Consider the following 17,849-nt stretch of genomic DNA (forward strand, 5'->3'; position numbering starts at 1 on the left):
AGGGGCTGGGACGCTAGAAATTGATGGACTTGTGGGGTCCACAGGGGCGGGGATGCTAGGAATGGATAGACCTGTGGGATCCACAGGGGCGGGGACGCTGGGAATGGATGGACCTGTGGGGTCTGCAGGGGAGGGGGTGCTAGAAATGGATGGACCTGTGGGGTCCACAGGGGCGGGGATGCTAGGAATGGATGGACCAGTGGGGTCCACAGGGGCGGGGATGCTAGGAATGGATAGACCTGTGGGGGCCACAGGGGCGGGGACGCTGGGAATGGATGGACCTGTGGGGTCTGCAGGGGAGGGGATGCTAGAAATGGATGGACCTGTGGGGTCCGCAGGTGCAGGGATGCTAGGAATGGATGGACCAGTGGGGTCCACAGGGGCGGGGATGCTAGGAATGGATAGACCTGTGGGGTTCGCAGACGCAGGGACGCTGGGAATGGATGGACCTGTGGGGTCCACAGTGGAGGGGATGCTAGAAATGAATGGACCTGTGGGGTTCCCAGAGTCAGGGACGCTAGAAATGGATGGACCTGTGGGGTCTGCCGGGGTGGGGACATCTGCTTATAATAATGCATTTTGTTTCTCCCTGCAGACACTGATCACACAGACACTCGTGCCATGAATGTTGTGGAAGACACATTGGAACTGATCCCTTCCAAAACGATCCTACCACTTGCAGCCAAAGACACTGATGACGCACCGCTACACCAGCTAGTCGAAGAGGAAGGGAAGGAAAACAACGCTCGGGTAGGCGAGAATATTTTACAGTACAAAGTCAAAGATGGAGTAATAATTCATCATACGGCAAAAAAAAGTGCAGGACACCTGCAGTACAAAACGTGACCACAAGAGGCTTACCGTCAATTAGCTTTTTTTTTAGTTTATGAGTTATTTTAGTGCAGGATTAATATATACTGTATTATTCTAGGGTAGGATTAATATATACTGTATTATTCTAGGATTAATATATACTGTATTTTTATGGGTTACAATTAATATATACAGTAATATTATGGCATAGGATTAATATACAGTGTAATTTTGTTATTTAGAGGAAGTATTGGAATTTCTTATACACTGTAGATTTAGAAACAAATCATCTGATGAAGAAAATAATCTTTTTGGTGATACTTTTCTTAACACCAAAGTATGGCTATTACATAGAACTTTCTTGAGTCTGAAGTACCACATTTGGCCAATAGAGGCATCTCATCTATTTGACCCACTGTACTTAGACATTATGTTATAACCTAATAATCAGAGTGACAATCTCCTTCCTAAGATTTCTGTATTTTAAGATAAATATTTTAGGATAAATATATATCTTTATAGAGGTCTGGGATCAGTTTTCCTGATACAGAGCTGCAAACACTCTGTAAACACTCTGCATAGATAGTGAAATATAAAAATCAGTCTACCTGCAGCCACCACTAGAGGGAGCATTTTCCCAGATCAGCCCCATGTGTCCAGGGGTTATATCCTCTATTGCAGTGAATAGGGCTGAGATGCAGTACCACAGACTACCCATGGACAGGGGTGGCACTGCTTAAAACTAGAATCTCTCTTGATTTAATTTTTTTTTTAGAATTTTTACTTCTATTTTTAAATGAGACATTGTCAGACATTTATATATTATTAATTATCTCCACAGATTATCTTCACTATATCAAAGTCTGCACAAGACAAGATGAGACAAAAACAGCAGGAGATAGAAAATATCCGAAATGAAAAAAGGCGAAGTCAACAGCAATTATGGGACAAAGTACAAGGAGCGGATTCTGGAGGTCAGAACCAGCTGGTATAACCTGGGCATCTCCTGTATATCATTATATATGTACAGCTGGTATAACCTGGCCATCTCCTGTATATAATTATATATGTACAGCTGGTATAACCTGGGCATCTCCTGTATATAATTATATATGTACAGCTGGTATAACCTGGGCATCTCCTGTATATCATTATATATGTACAGCTGGTATAACCTGGCCATCTCCTGTATATAATTATATATGTACAGCTGGTATAACCTGGCCATCTCCTGTATATAATTATATATGTACAACTGGTATAACCTGGCCATCTCCTGTATATAATTATAGATGTACAGCTGGTATAACCTGGGTATCTCCTGTATATAATTATATATGTATAGCTGGTATAACCTGGCCATCTCCTGTATATAATTATAGATGTACAGCTGGTATAACCTGGGTATCTCCTGTATATAATTATAGATGTACAGCTGGTATAACCTGGGCATCTCCTGTATATAATTATATATGTACAGCTGGTATAATCTGGGCATCTCCTGTATATAATTATACATGTACAGCTGGTATAACCTGGCCATCTCCTGTATATAATTATAGATGTACAGCTGGTATAACCTGGGTATCTCCTGTATATAATTATATATGTATAGCTGGTATAACCTGGCCATCTCCTGTATATAATTATAGATGTACAGCTGGTATAACCTGGGTATCTCCTGTATATAATTATATATGTACAGCTGGTATAACCTGGGCATCTCCTGTATATAATTATATATGTACAACTGGTATAACCTGGGCATCTCCTGTATATAATTATATATGTACAGCTGGTATAACCTGGGCATATCCTGTATATAATTATATATGTACAGCTGGTATAACCTGGGCATCTCCTGTATATAATGATATATGTACAGCTGGTATAACCTGGTCATCTCCTGTATATAATTATATATGTACAGCTGGTATAACCTGGCCATCTCCTGTATATAATTATATATGTACAGCTGGTATAACCCGGCCATCTCCTGTATATAATTATATATGTACAGCTGGTATAACCCGGCCATCTCCTGTATATAATTATAGATGTACAGCTGGTATAACCTGGGCATCTCCTGTATATAATTATAGATGTACAGCTGGTATAACCTGGGCATCTCCTGTATATAATTATAGATGTACAGCTGGTATAACCTGGGCATCTCCTGTATATAATTATATATGTACAGCTGTTATAACTTGGGCATCTCCTGTATATAATTATATATGTACAGCTGGTATAACCTGGGCTTCTCCTGTATATAATTATATATGTACAGCTGGTATAACCTGGGCATCTCCTGTATATAATTATATATGTACAGCTGGTATAACCTGGGCATCTCCTGTATATAATTATATATGTACAGCTGGTATAACCTGGGCTTCTCCTGTATATAATTATATATGTACAGCTGGTATAACCTGGGCATCTCCTGTATATAATTATATATGTACAGCTGGTATAACCTGGGCATCTCCTGTATATAATTATATATGTACAGCTGGTATAACCTGGGCTTCTCCTGTATATAATTATATATGTACAGCTGGTATAACCTGGGCTTCTCCTGTATATAATTATATATGTACAGCTGGTATAATCTGGGCATCTCCTGTATATAATTATATATGTACAGCTGGTATAACCTGGGCTTCTCCTGTATATAATTATATATGTACAGCTGGTATAACCTGGGCTTCTCCTGTATATAATTATATATGTACAGCTGGTATAACCTGGGCATCTCCTGTATATAATTGTATATGTACAGCTGGTATAACCTGGGCATCTCCTGTATATAATTATATATGTACAGCTGGTATAACCTGGGCTTCTCCTGTATATAATTATATATGTACAGCTGGTATAATCTGGGCTTCTCCTGTATATAATTATATATATACAGCTGGTATAACCTGGGCATCTCCTGTATATAATTATATATGTACAGCTGGTATAACCTGGGTTTCTCCTGTATATAATTATATATGTACAGCTGGTATAACCTGGGTATCTTCTATACATAATTATATATGTACAGCTGGTATAACCTGGGCATTTCCTATATATAATTATATATGTACAGCTGGTATAACCTGGGCATCTCCTGTATATAATTATATATGTACAGCTGGTATAACCTGGGCATCTCCTGTATATAATTATATATGTACAGCTGGTATAACCTGGGCTTCTCCTGTATATAATTATATATGTACAGCTGGTATAACCTGGGCTTCTCCTGTATATAATTATATATGTACAGCTGGTATAACCTGGGCATCTCCTGTATATAATTATATATGTACAGCTGGTATAACCTGGGCATCTCCTGTATATAATTATATATGTACAGCTGGTATAACCTGGGCTTCTCCTGTATATAATTATATATGTACAGCTGGTATAACCTGGGCTTCTCCTGTATATAACTGTATATGTACAGCTGGTATAACCTGGGCATCTCCTGTATATAATTATATATGTACAGCTGGTATAACCTGGGCTTCTCCTGTATATAATTATATACATACAGCTGGTATAACCTGGGCTTCTCCTGTATATAATTATATATATACAGCTGGTATAACCTGGGCATCTCCTGTATATACTTATATATGTACAGCTGGTATAACCTGGGCTTCTCCTGTATATAATTATATATGTACAGCTGGTATAACCTGGGTATCTTCTGTACATAATTATATATGTACAGCTGGTATAACCTGGGCATTTCCTGTATATAATTATATATGTACAGCTGGTATAACCTGGGCATCTCCTGTATATAATTATATATGTACAGCTGGTATAACCTGGGCTTCTCCTGTATATAATTATGTATGTACAGCTGGTATAACCTGGGCATCTCCTGTATATAATTATATATGTACAGCTGGTATAACCTGGGCTTCTCCTGTATATAATTATATATGTACAGCTGGTATAACCTGGGCTTCTCCTGTATATAACTGTATATGTACAGCTGGTATAACCTGGGCATCTCCTGTATATAATTATATATGTACAGCTGGTATAACCTGGGCTTCTCCTGTATATAATTATATATGGACAGCTGGTATAACCTGGGCTTCTCCTGTATATAATTATATATATACAGCTGGTATAACCTGGGCATCTCCTGTATATACTTATATATGTACAGCTGGTATAACCTGGGTTTCTCCTGTATATAATTATATATGTACAGCTGGTATAACCTGGGTATCTTCTGTACATAATTATATATGTACAGCTGGTATAACCTGGGCATTTCCTGTATATAATTATATATGTACAGCTGGTATAACCTGGGCATCTCCTGTATATAATTATATATGTACAGCTGGTATAACCTGGGCATCTCCTGTATATAATTATATATGTACAGCTGGTATAACCTGGGCATCTCCTGTATATAATTATAGATGCACAGCTGGTATAACCTGTGCATCTCCAGTATATAATTATATATGTACAGCTGGTATAACCTGGGCATCTCCTGTATATAATTATATATGTGCAGCTGGTATAACCTGGGCATCTCCTGTATATAATTATATATGTGCAGCTGGTATAACCTGGGCATTTCCTGTATATAATTATAGATGTACAACTGGTATAACCTGGGCATCTCCTGTATATAATTCTATATGTACAGCTGGTATAACCTGGGCATCTCCTGTATATAATTCTATATGTGCAGCTGGTATAACCCGGGCATCTCCTGTATATAATTATAGATGTACAGCTGGTATAACCTGGGCATCTTCTGTATATAATTATAGATGTACAGCTGGTATAACCTGGGCATCTCCTGTATATAATTATATATGTACAGCTGGTATAACCTGGGCATCTCCTGTATATAATTATATATGTACAGCTGGTATAACCTGGGCATCTCCTGTATATAATTATATATGTACAGCTGGTATAACCTGGGCATCTCCTGTATATAATTGTATATGTGCAGCTGGTATAACCTGGGCATCTCCTGTATATAACTGTATATGTACAGCTGGTATAACCTGGGCATCTCCTGTATATAATTATATATGTACAGCTGGTATAACCTGGGCTTCTCCTGTATATAATTATATATGTACAGCTGGTATAACCTGGGCTTCTCCTGTATATAATTATATATATACAGCTGGTATAACCTGGGCATCTCCTGTATATACTTATATATGTACAGCTGGTATAACCTGGGTTTCTCCTGTATATAATTATATATGTACAGCTGGTATAACCTGGGTATCTTCTGTACATAATTATATATGTACAGCTGGTATAACCTGGGCATCTCCTGTATATAATTATATATGTACAGCTGGTATAACCTGGGCATCTCCTGTATATAATTATAGATGTACAGATGGTATTACCTGGGCATCTCCTGTATATAATTATAGATGTACAGCTCGTATAACCCGGCTATCTCCTGTATATAATTCTATATGTACAGCTGGTATAACCTGGCTATCTCCTGTATATAATTATAGATGTGCAGCTGGTATAACCTGGGCATCTCCTGTATATAATTATAGATGTACAGCTGGTATAACCTGGGCATCTTCTGTATATAATTATATATGTACAGCTGGTATAACCTGGGCATCTCCTGTATATAATTATATATGTACAGCTGGTATAACCCGGGCATCTCCTGTATATAATTATATATGTACAGCTGGTATAACCCGGGCATCTTCTGTATATAATTATATATGTACAGATGGTATAACCTGGGCATCTCCTGTATATAATTATATATGTACAGATGGTATAACCTGGGCATCTCCAGTATATAATTATATATGTACAGCTGGTATAACCTGGGCATCTCCTGTATATAATTATATATGTACAGCGGATATAACCTGGGCATCTCCTGTATATAATTATATATGTACAGCTGGTATAACCCGGCTATCTCCTGTATATAATTATAGATGTACAGCTGGTATAACCTGGGCTATCTCCTGTATATAATTATAGATGTACAGCTGGTATAACCTGGGCATCTCCTGTATATAATTATATATGTGCAGCTGGTATAACCTGGGTATCTCCTGTATATAATAATTGATGTACAGCTGGTATAACCTGAGCATCTCCTGTATATAATAATTGATGTACAGCTGGTATAACCTGAGCATCTCCTGTATATAATTATATATGTACAACTGGTATAACTTGGGCATCCTCTGTATATAATGTAGGAATTCACTCTCTCTAGTAGATGGTTGCGTTCACATAATCACAGGATTCTTATGCTATAAACAGAATAACATTTATTTCCATAGGTTGCACAGCACTAAAAACAAAATCGTACACATAAATCCCGGCCTTGTCCAGGTGCTATTTAAACAGTATAGACCCTGACTACTTCAGTCATCTTCCTCAATTCAGTGAAACAAAACTGCTATCATCCAAAGCAACTACTGATACTTGTGGTTTGGTGCACACGGCCTGTGCAGACTCTTCTCAGAGACATTCTGTCTGGTTTCTATCTTCAACCCCAAGACACATCCAATCTGCTCAGCTTCCTCAGCAGACTGACTTAGATGAACACCCAGCCTGTTTATATACAGAGCTAGCCAGGTGTACTAATCAAAGCCTCCAGATCTAGAATTTAATTTGAGCCTACTCGGAATTGCTACAATTATATGTACAGCTTGTATATAGTGATAAATAATGTGTATTTAATGTTTCTTAGAGTTGGGTAACATTACCTCATTCAGTCTAAGCGGACTTGGCACAGTTCCTCTCGGCTCAGAAAAAAGGCGATCACAGAATATAAGTTTAACTAAATGGGTGAGCCGCCCGTCTTTGCCCAGTATCCCCACTGTGAAGCAGGACGAAGCCAACAGTGATTTTCGACACTCATCAGGTACATACATCACAGTTCTTATTAATTATGACCTAGAAGTTACATATAAGCTTGTTTTCTTCTTCTACACAGAGAGCAGTATTATAGTAGTTATATTCTTGTACATAGGGGGCAGTATTATAGTAGCTATATTCTTGTACATAGGAGCAGTATTATAGTAGTTATATTCTTGTACATAGGGGGCAGTATTATAGTAGTTATATTCTTGTACATAGGAGCAGTATTATAGTAGTTATATTCTTGTGCACAGGGGGCAGTATTATAGTAGTTATATTCTTGTACATAGGGGGCAGTATTATAGTAGCTATATTCTTGTACATAGGGGCAGTATTATAGTAGTTATATTCTTGTGCATAGGAGCAGTATTATAGTAGTTATATTCTTGTACATAGGGGGCAGTATTATAGTAGTTATATTCTTGTACATAGGAGCAGTATTATAGTAGTTATATTCTTGTGCACAGGGGGCAGTATTATAGTAGTTATATTCTTGTGCACAGGGGGCAGTATTATAGTAGTTATATTCTTGTACATAGGAGCAGTATTATAGTAGTTATATTCTTGTGCACAGGGGGCAGTATTATAGTAGTTATATTCTTGTACATAGGAGCAGTATTATAGTAGTTATATTCTTATACATAGGGGGCAGTATTATAGTAGTTATATTCTTGTACATAGGGGCAGTATTATAGTAGTTATATTCTTGTGCATAGGAGCAGTATTATAGTAGTTATATTCTTGTACATAGGGGGCAGTATTATAGTAGTTATATTCTTGTACATAGGAGCAGTATTATAGTAGTTATATTCTTGTGCATAGGAGCAGTATTATAGTAGTTATATTCTTGTACATAGGGGGCAGTATTACAGTAGTTATATTCTTGTGCATAGGAGCAGTATTATAGTAGTTATATTCTTGTACATAGGGGCAGTATTATAGTAGTTATATTCTTGTGCATAGGAGCAGTATTATAGTAGTTATATTCTTGTACATAGGGGGCAGTATTATAGTAGTTATATTCTTGTACATAGGGGCAGTATTATAGTAGCTATATTCTTGTACATAGGGGCAGTATTATAGTAGTTATATTCTTGTGCATAGGAGCAGTATTATAGTAGTTATATTCTTGTACATAGGGGGCAGTATTATAGTAGTTATATTCTTGTACATAGGAGCAGTATTATAGTAGTTATATTCTTGTGCACAGGGGGCAGTATTATAGTAGTTATATTCTTGTGCACAGGGGGCAGTATTATAGTAGTTATATTCTTGTACATAGGAGCAGTATTATAGTAGTTATATTCTTGTGCACAGGGGGCAGTATTATAGTAGTTATATTCTTGTGCACAGGGGGCAGTATTATAGTAGTTATATTCTTGTACATAGGAGCAGTATTATAGTAGTTATATTCTTATACATAGGGGGCAGTATTATAGTAGTTATATTATTGTACATAGGAGCAGTATTATAGTAGTTATATTCTTGTACATAGGGGGCAGTGTTATAGTAGTTATATTCTTGTACATAGGGAGCAGTATTATAGTAGTTATATTCTTGTACATAGGAGCAGTATTATAGTAGTTATATTCTTATACATAGGGGGCAGTATTATAGTAGTTATATTCTTGTACATAGGGAGCAGTATTATAGTAGTTATATTCTTGTACATAGGAGCAGTATTATAGTAGTTATATTCTTGTACATAGGAGAAGTATTATAGTAGTTATATTCTTATACATGGGGCAGTATTATAGTAGTTATATTCTTGTACATAGGAGCAGTATTATAGTAGTTATATTCTTGTACATAGGGGCAGTATTATAGTAGTTATATTCTTGTACATGGGGGCAGTATTATAGTAGTTATATTCTTGTACATGGGGGCAGTATTATAGAAGTTATATTCTTGTACATAGGGGCAGTATTATAGTAGTTATATTCTTGTACATAGGGGCAGTATTATAGTAGTTATATTCTTGTACATAGAGGGCAGTATTATAGTAGTTATATTCTTGTACATAGGGGCAGTATTATGGTAGTTATATTCTTGTACATGGGGGCAGTATTATAGTAGTTATATTCTTGTACATAGAGGGCAGTATTATAGTAGTTATATTCTTGTACATAGGGGCAGTATTATAGTAGTTATATTCTTGTACATAGGGGTAGTATTATAGTAGTTATATTCTTGTACATAGGGGCAGTATTATAGTAGTTATATTCTTGTACATAGGGGCAGTATTATAGTAGTTATATTCTTGTACATAGAGGGCAGTATTATAGTAGTTATATTCTTGTACATAGGAGCAGTATATTAGTAGTTATATTCTTGTGCATGGGGTCAGTATTATAGTAGTTATATTCTTGTACATAGGGGCAGTATTATAGTAGTTATATTCTTGTACATAGGGGCAGTATTATAGTAGTTATATTCTTGTACATAGAGGGCAGTATTATAGTAGTTATATTCTTGTACATAGGAGCAGTATATTAGTAGTTATATTCTTGTGCATGGGGGCAGTATTATAGTAGTTATATTCTTGTACATAGAGGGCAGTATTATAGTAGTTATATTCTTGTACATAGAGGGCAGTATTATAGTAGTTATATTCTTGTACATAGGAGCAGTATTATAGTAGTTATATTCTTGTACATAGGAGCAGTATTATAGTAGTTAGTCTTGTAGATAGGAGCAGTATTATAGTAGTTATATTCTTGTACATAGGAGCAGTATTATAGTAGTTATATTCTTGTCCATAGGGGCAGTATTATAGTAGTTATAGTCTTGTACATAGGAGTAGTATTATAGTAGTTATATTCTTGTACATAGGGGCAGTATTATAGTAGTTATATTCTTGTACATAGGGGGCAGTATTATAGCAGTTATATTCTTATACAGGGGCAGTATTATAGCAGTTATATTCTTGTACATAGGGGGCAGTATTATAGCAGTTATATTCCGGTACATAGGAGCAGTATTATAGTTATATTCCTGTACATAGAGGGTAGTATTATAGTAGTTATATTCCTGTACATAGGGGGCAGTATTATAGTAGTTATATTCCGGTACATAGGAGCAGTATTATAGTAGTTATATTCTTGTACATAGGGGCAGTATTATAGTAGTTCTAGTCTTGTATATAGGATCAGTATTATAGTAGTTATATTCATGTACATAGGAGCAGTATTATAGTAGTTATATTCTTGTACATAGGGGGCAGTATTATAGTAGTTATATTCTTGTACATAGGGGCAGTATTATAGTAGTTCTAGTCTTGTATATAGGAGCAGTATTATAGTAGTTATATTCTTGTACACAGGAGCAGTATTATAGTAGTTATATTCTTGCACATAGGGGACAGTATTATAGTAGCTATATTCTTGTACATAGGGGCAGTATTATAGTAGTTATAGTCTTGTACATAGGGGGCAGTATTATAGTAGTTATATTCTTGTACATAGGGGACAGTATTATAGTAGTTATATTTTTGTACATAGGGAGCAGTATTATAGTAGTTATAGTCTTGTACATAGGGGGCAGTATTATAGTAGTTATATTCTTGTACATAGGGGACAGTATTATAGTAGTTATATTCTTGTACATAGAAGACAGTATTATAGTAGTTATATTCTTGTACATGTGGGCAGTATTATAGTAGTTATATTCTTGTATATAGGGGGCAGTATTATAGTAGTTATATTCTTGTACATAGGAGCAGTATTATAGTAGTTATATTCTTGTACATAGGGGCAGTATTATAGTAGTTATATTCTTGTACATAGGGGCAGTATTATAGTAGTTATATTCTTGTACATAGGGGCAGTATTATAGCAGTTATATTCTTGTACATAGGGGCAGTATTATAGCAGTTATATTCTTGTACATAGGGGCAGTATTATAGCAGTTATATTCTTGTACATAGGGGCAGTATTATAGCAGTTATATTCTTGTACATAGGGGCAGTATTATAGCAGTTATATTCTTGTACATAGGGGCAGTATTATAGTAGTTATATTCTTGTACATAGGGGCAGTATTATAGCAGTTATATTCTTGTACATAGGGGCAGTATTATAGTAGTTATATTCTTGTACATAGGGGCAGTATTATAGTAGTTATATTCTTGTACATAGGAGCAGTATTACAGTAGTTATATTCTTGTACATAGGGGCAGTATTATAGTAGTTATGTTCTTGTACATAGGGGGCAGTATTATAGTAGTTATATTCTTGTACATAGGGGCAGTATTATAGTAGTTATATTCTTGTACATAGGAGCAGTATTATAGTAGTTATATTCTTGTACATAGGAGCAGTATTATAGTAGTTATATTCTTGTACATAGGGGGCAGTATTATAGTAGTTATATTCTTGTACATAGGGGCAGTATTATAGTAGTTATATTCTTGTACATAGGGGCAGTATTATAGTAGTTATATTCTTGTACATAGGGGCAGTATTATAGTAGTTATATTCTTGTACATAGGAGCAGTATTATAGTAGTTATATTCTTGTATATAGGGAGCAGTATTATAGTAGTTATATTCTTGTACATAGGGGCAGTATTATAGTAGTTATATTCTTGTACATAGGAGCAGTATTATAGTAGTTATATTCTTGTACATAGGGGCAGTATTATAGTAGTTATGTCGGGGTCGTAGCGACATTCCACTCGTCCTCCAGTCACTCCAAATTAAGGCTATGAGCATGGGTCAACCATTCAAAGAACGAGTCAGACAACAAGCTGGTTCAAACTCAGAGCAGCTCAGAAGGCTACTGGCAAGCCACGATCTCAGCAATGTTCTGTCTTTATTTCCGCATGCACAAACTTAAATACACTACGTAATGGGGAGGGGAAAGAGAGTGTTCGGGGCGGGGTAAGCCATAAATGTCTAGTATCCAGCCACTCCTGATTGGTCCACAACTCCTTAACTCAGTCTCTGGGCAGACAACAGTCAGTTGATGTTTTGGTTTCATTTCTCTGAAACAGGTGCTTGGCTGATACTGGCACCATCTTAGGATAAGTTTCGATCTAAGTAACACGTAGCAAGGAAAGCTTATTGTTATAAGACACAAAATGGTGGTTAGTACATAAGCAAAGCGTATAAAAGTATAAAAGTGGAAAAATATATATATATTCTTTTTTTACCCTGACAGTTATATTCTTGTACATAGGAGCAGTATTATAGTAGTTATATTCTTGTACATAGGTGCAGTATTATAGTAGTTATATTCTTCTACATAGGGGGCAGTATTATAGTAGTTATATTCTTGTACATAGGAGCAGTATTATAGTAGGTATATTCTTGTACATAGGAGCAGTATTATAGTAGTTATATTCTTGTACATAGGGGCAGTATTATAGTAGTTATATTCTTGTACATAGGAGCAGTATTATAGTAGGTATATTCTTGTACATAGGAGCAGTATTATAGTAGGTATATTCTTGTACATAGGAGCAGTATTATAGTAGTTATATTCTTGTACATAGGAGCAGTATTATAGTAGTTATATTCTTGTACATAGGAGCAGTATTATAGTAGTTATATTCTTGTACATACAGTCCTGCTCATCGTTATTGTCACCCATGAAGTGTAAGTACATACTGTGGAATATCTCCTGAAAAAAAATGAATCAGTTGACACGGTTTTTTTTGTATAGAGACTCGTGTTAAATAAAAAAGAGCAAATGATAAACAATAATTTAAAACAGAAAACAATGGAAGGGAAAAATAGTATGGAAACACATTTTGACTCACCCATGGTAAATAACAAGAGATTCACCTGTGATTAATTGTCGGTGCCCATGTGACATGAATTAGCCAATGAATGATTACTTCAGTGTTTTAAAAAGCCACATGGTAGGCCCTGTTTCTTTGTCACAATGGTGAAGACAAAGGAGATGTCTGAGGACATCAGAACTGCTATTATTAGCAAACAGAAGACTTCCAAAGACCTTGATATGCCAGGTTCAACAGTGTGCAATGTTATTAAGAAGTTTGCCAAGCATGGCACCATCAAGAACCTCCCTGAACGTTGGGAAAAGAGGAAAATTGAGAAGAGATGACTTCAAAAGTTGGTGCGAATGGTGGAGAAAACACCACGTCAAACATCCAAAGACCTGAAGGCCAACCTGGAACAGTCTGGGGTCATTGTTTCAACAAATACCGTACGCCGCACACTAAACCAAGCAAAGTTTTATGGGTGAAGGCAAAGAAAGAAACCATTACTGAAGAAAGACATGAAGGAATAACTAATCTTTGTCAAAGAGTACCTTGACAAACCACAATCCTTCTGGGAAAATGTTCTGTGGACAGATAAAACAAAAATAGAGCTTTTTGGCAATGCAAAGCAACAGGTTGTTTACAGTCGGCGTAATGAAGCTTATAAGGAAAAGAACACCTTACCAACAGTTAAGCATGGTGGAGGATCCATAATGGTGTGGGGTTGCTTTGCTGTATCTGTTACTGGAGGCCTTGACTGTATCACAGGAATCATGAAATCAGAGAATTATCAAGAGATTTTAGAGCGAAATGTCCTACTCTGTGTAAGAAAACTTGGTCTGAGTCGAAGATCATGGGTCCTCCAGCAAGACAAGGACCCAAAGCACACATCCAAAAGCACACAGGAATGGTTGAAAAAGTAAAAATGGACTGTTTTAACATGGCTGTTATGTTCTGCAACTAAGAACTAAGGAATAGGAGGGAAATGCTGTCCCTGCACTGAGACTCTGCTTAAACCCTACGCTGGGGTGGGTGCCCTATTCCTTGTGAATAGCCCCACCAACGATCCTGCACTGAACTCAAACGAAGACCTGAAGGAAGGGGAAAGGGTGTCCCTAAAAGATCTAAGGACTGGGAGAAAAAACAGGAGACCTCCTAACAGAAAAGTTAGTTGCAGAAACAAAGATAAAAGAAAATAAAACTGGTGGAACCAGAAGTCCCAGGATATCAATTGTCCTAAGCACAAAGAACTAATAAGGCAACTTAGCCAGAGCACAAGCGTAACAACACTGATGTCCAGCGGGGAATGGGAGACAGGTGCTGAGTAATAAAGAGTGAAGATATCATGTGACCAAGACACCCAGCACCAGAGGAAAAGACTAGAAGCCAGCAAACCACAAAAAGATGGCCGATAGTAAAACAACATACTGTAGATTCTAACATTGGCCAGCAATGAGTCCTGACCTCTATCCCATTGAAAATCTTTGGGGTGAGCTGAATTCTGCCATTGGGAAAAAGAATCCTGCATACATTCAAGAGCTCGAACAAAGTGCAAAGGAAGAGTGGGAGAAAATTCCAGCTGAGAAGTGCAAGAAGCTTGTAGATGGCTACAAGAAATATTTGGAGACTATCAGCAATGCCAAAGGGTGTGCAACCAAGTATTAATTAGGGGGGCCTTTATTGCTGCATATGCTGGTTATTCTGTGTTTTCTTTGAAATTGCAACAGGAAAGTTGAAAAAAATGTTTTATTGTTGTATTACTTTGGACCACTAATTAAAAAATCCTGAGGATATAACTTTGGTACATTTCCATTTATTTCTGAAGATATTGTACAGTCTAAGAAAAATGATGGGGTGCCAATAATGGTGAGCAGCACTGTATGATTCAGGCAGATATATTTATGTTGCGATGCCATTTTTTTCTTATAGCATATTCTTTACCTGCCACCTTTTTGGATTGTTTCGACTGGGACTCTGACTCTGAGAATGGGGGTCCTGGCATGGGACCAATGTCTCATCCAGAGCAGGGATTGTTGGAGGCTCTGAAGTGGCTGAATAACAAGGACTGGTGAGCTTTTCCTTACATTTTACCAGTTAACTGTTTGCTCTTCATCACTTCTTGATGCCATATATAATGTATATAGTATAGATGTATATAGTATAGATGTATATAGTATATAGTATAGATGATGGACACTGACTTTAGTCTGTGTCCATCACCTTAAGTGTCCATTGCTGAAGTGTACGTGACCTTTCCCGTCCTGACTTCCATGCAGACTTCTCTATACCTCTCTGCTCCTATTTACTAATGGTATGTTCTTCAAGTTACACCAGCTACCCCCCACTTTCATTTATGACCTTGTTTACTTAGCCTTTGAGTATCCAGCATCTGATTCAGCCTTAATCAGCTGATCAAGATGAGCACAGACCCCTCCCCTCTGGTTCACAGCTGAATGCATTCTGTTACAGATATATTGTGGGCCAGGAGTCTGTGTCAGACTTTAGTCTGTGTCCATCACCTTAAGTGTCCATTGCTGAAGTGTGAGAAACATGAATTAATCCTGAAGTGAACTAAATCACAGTAAACAATGTTTGTGTTTGTTTTAACTCTCACCCCCTTAATCCTTCACCTTTTCCAACCACCCCTAATCCCTACACCTAGTAAGGAACTCTTCATCTCTCCCTTCATTCTCCCCACCCATCTCACCTCCTCCTCAGAGCTATTCCTCAACATACAATCCTTTGTCTCCAAACACAGACAGCCACCTCATGCCCTCTCCTGCTCCCACCTACTAACGCTTTCTCTGCTCCTCCTCACTGCTGGCGACATCTCTCCACATACCGGCCTTCCTCACCACATCCCTATGATCACTTCCACCTCCTACCCACGATCTATCCCAAACTCTCGTAACCCTTCTAACCTTATACCCATCCGCCCAGCCCCTGCTTCCCCAGTCCCTCTAACAGGAGATCTATGGAACGCTCGCTCCGTCTGCAACAAACTTTCCTGAAAACCTGGCTCACCCCCTCTGACATGGCCTCTCCTGCTGCACTTTCATATGGCGGATTCCACCTCTCCCATACCACCCGCCCCACAGGCAAGCACGGTGGAGGAATAGGTTTCCTCCTCTCAGATAACTGCTCCTTCACCCATATCCCACTGCTGCCCTCAATTACTCTCCCCTCTTTTGAAGTGCACTGCGTGCGCATCTACTCCCCCTCCAACCTCCAACTGGCTATCATCTACCGCCCCCCAGGATCAACCACCACTTTCTTTGACCACTTCACCACTTGGCTACTTCATTTCCTCTCTGTTGACATCCCCACTATCCTCATGGGCGACTTTAACATCCCCATTGACACTTCCCTCTTAGCTGCCTCTAAGCTTCTATCCCTCACTTCATCCTTTGGTCTTACCCAGTGGTCTTCCACACCCACCCACAAAGACGGCCACACACTGGACCTCATCTTCACCCGCCTCTGTTCCCTATCTAACCTCTCTAACTTACCTCTCCCTCTCTCTGACCACAACCTACTTACATTCTCTACCCTCTCCTCTCCAGGACATCAATCCCTACTCCACAAACTTGCATACCCTCGCAGAAATCTCAAACACCTTGACCTACACTCACTCTCTGAATCCCTCCTCCCTCTTACAGACATTAGTTCCTTACATGATGCAGATGTGCTGCCACTTTATACAACACCACAACAGCTGCAGCTCTCGATTCAGTCGCCCCCCTCACGCATACCAAGGCTCGCACAATCAACAGACAACCCTGGCACACCAGCCTAATTAAAGAACTGCGACGGGCCTCCAGGGTTGCTAAGCGTAGATGGAAATGGTCCCACTCCAATGAGCACTTCGTCGCATTCAAACAGTCTCTCACTACCTTCAAGTCCACACTCACTACAGCAAAACAAACATACTTCGCATCTCTCATATCCTCCCTGTCTCACAATCCCAAACAACTATTCAACACCTTCAATTCTCTCCTCCGTCCCCCAGTGCCTCCTCCCTCTTCTCTTATTTCAGCCGAAGACTTTGCCTCATTCTTCAAGCAGAAGATTGACACCATCAGACAAAGCTTTTGCCTAAAGCCCCCACAGCCCCTCCCCACACGTACTCAACCCTCTTCCTCCAAAACCACCTTCTCCACCATTTCTGAAGATCAACTTTCCTCTTTACTCTCCAAATCACACCTCACCACCTGTAAACTTGACCCAATCCCGTCTCACCTCATCCCAAACCTTACCACTATCTTCATTCCACCCCTAGCCCACCTCTTCAACCTGTCACTAACAACTGGTGTCTTCCCCTCATGCTTCAAACACGCCTCAATCACACCCATCCTCAAAAAACCCTCCCTTGACCCATCCTCCGTGTCTAGCTATAGCCCCATA

At 38.1% G+C, this 17,849-nt stretch overlaps 1 protein-coding gene across 5 annotated transcripts in view; it reads left to right on the top strand.

Annotated features, from left to right (window-relative positions):
• TOGARAM2 (TOG array regulator of axonemal microtubules 2) overlaps positions 1 to 17,849 on the top strand; it is a 232,916-nt gene that overhangs the window by 127,337 nt on the left and 87,730 nt on the right. For all 5 annotated transcript variants that reach the window (XM_073671789.1, XM_073671787.1, XM_073671788.1 and 2 more), the window contains exons 8-11: positions 596 to 750; positions 1,655 to 1,787; positions 7,553 to 7,726; positions 15,375 to 15,513. In XM_073671789.1, the coding sequence (XP_073527890.1) occupies positions 596 to 750; positions 1,655 to 1,787; positions 7,553 to 7,726; positions 15,375 to 15,513 (601 nt within the window). The remainder of the gene's footprint in view (positions 1 to 595; positions 751 to 1,654; positions 1,788 to 7,552; positions 7,727 to 15,374; positions 15,514 to 17,849) is intronic.

This window comes from Phyllobates terribilis, unplaced genomic scaffold (assembly GCF_046119375.1).
Source record: "Phyllobates terribilis strain yellow unplaced genomic scaffold, ASM4611937v1 Scaffold_3__8_contigs__length_932513732, whole genome shotgun sequence".
Classification (NCBI taxonomy): Eukaryota; Metazoa; Chordata; class Amphibia; order Anura; family Dendrobatidae; genus Phyllobates; species Phyllobates terribilis.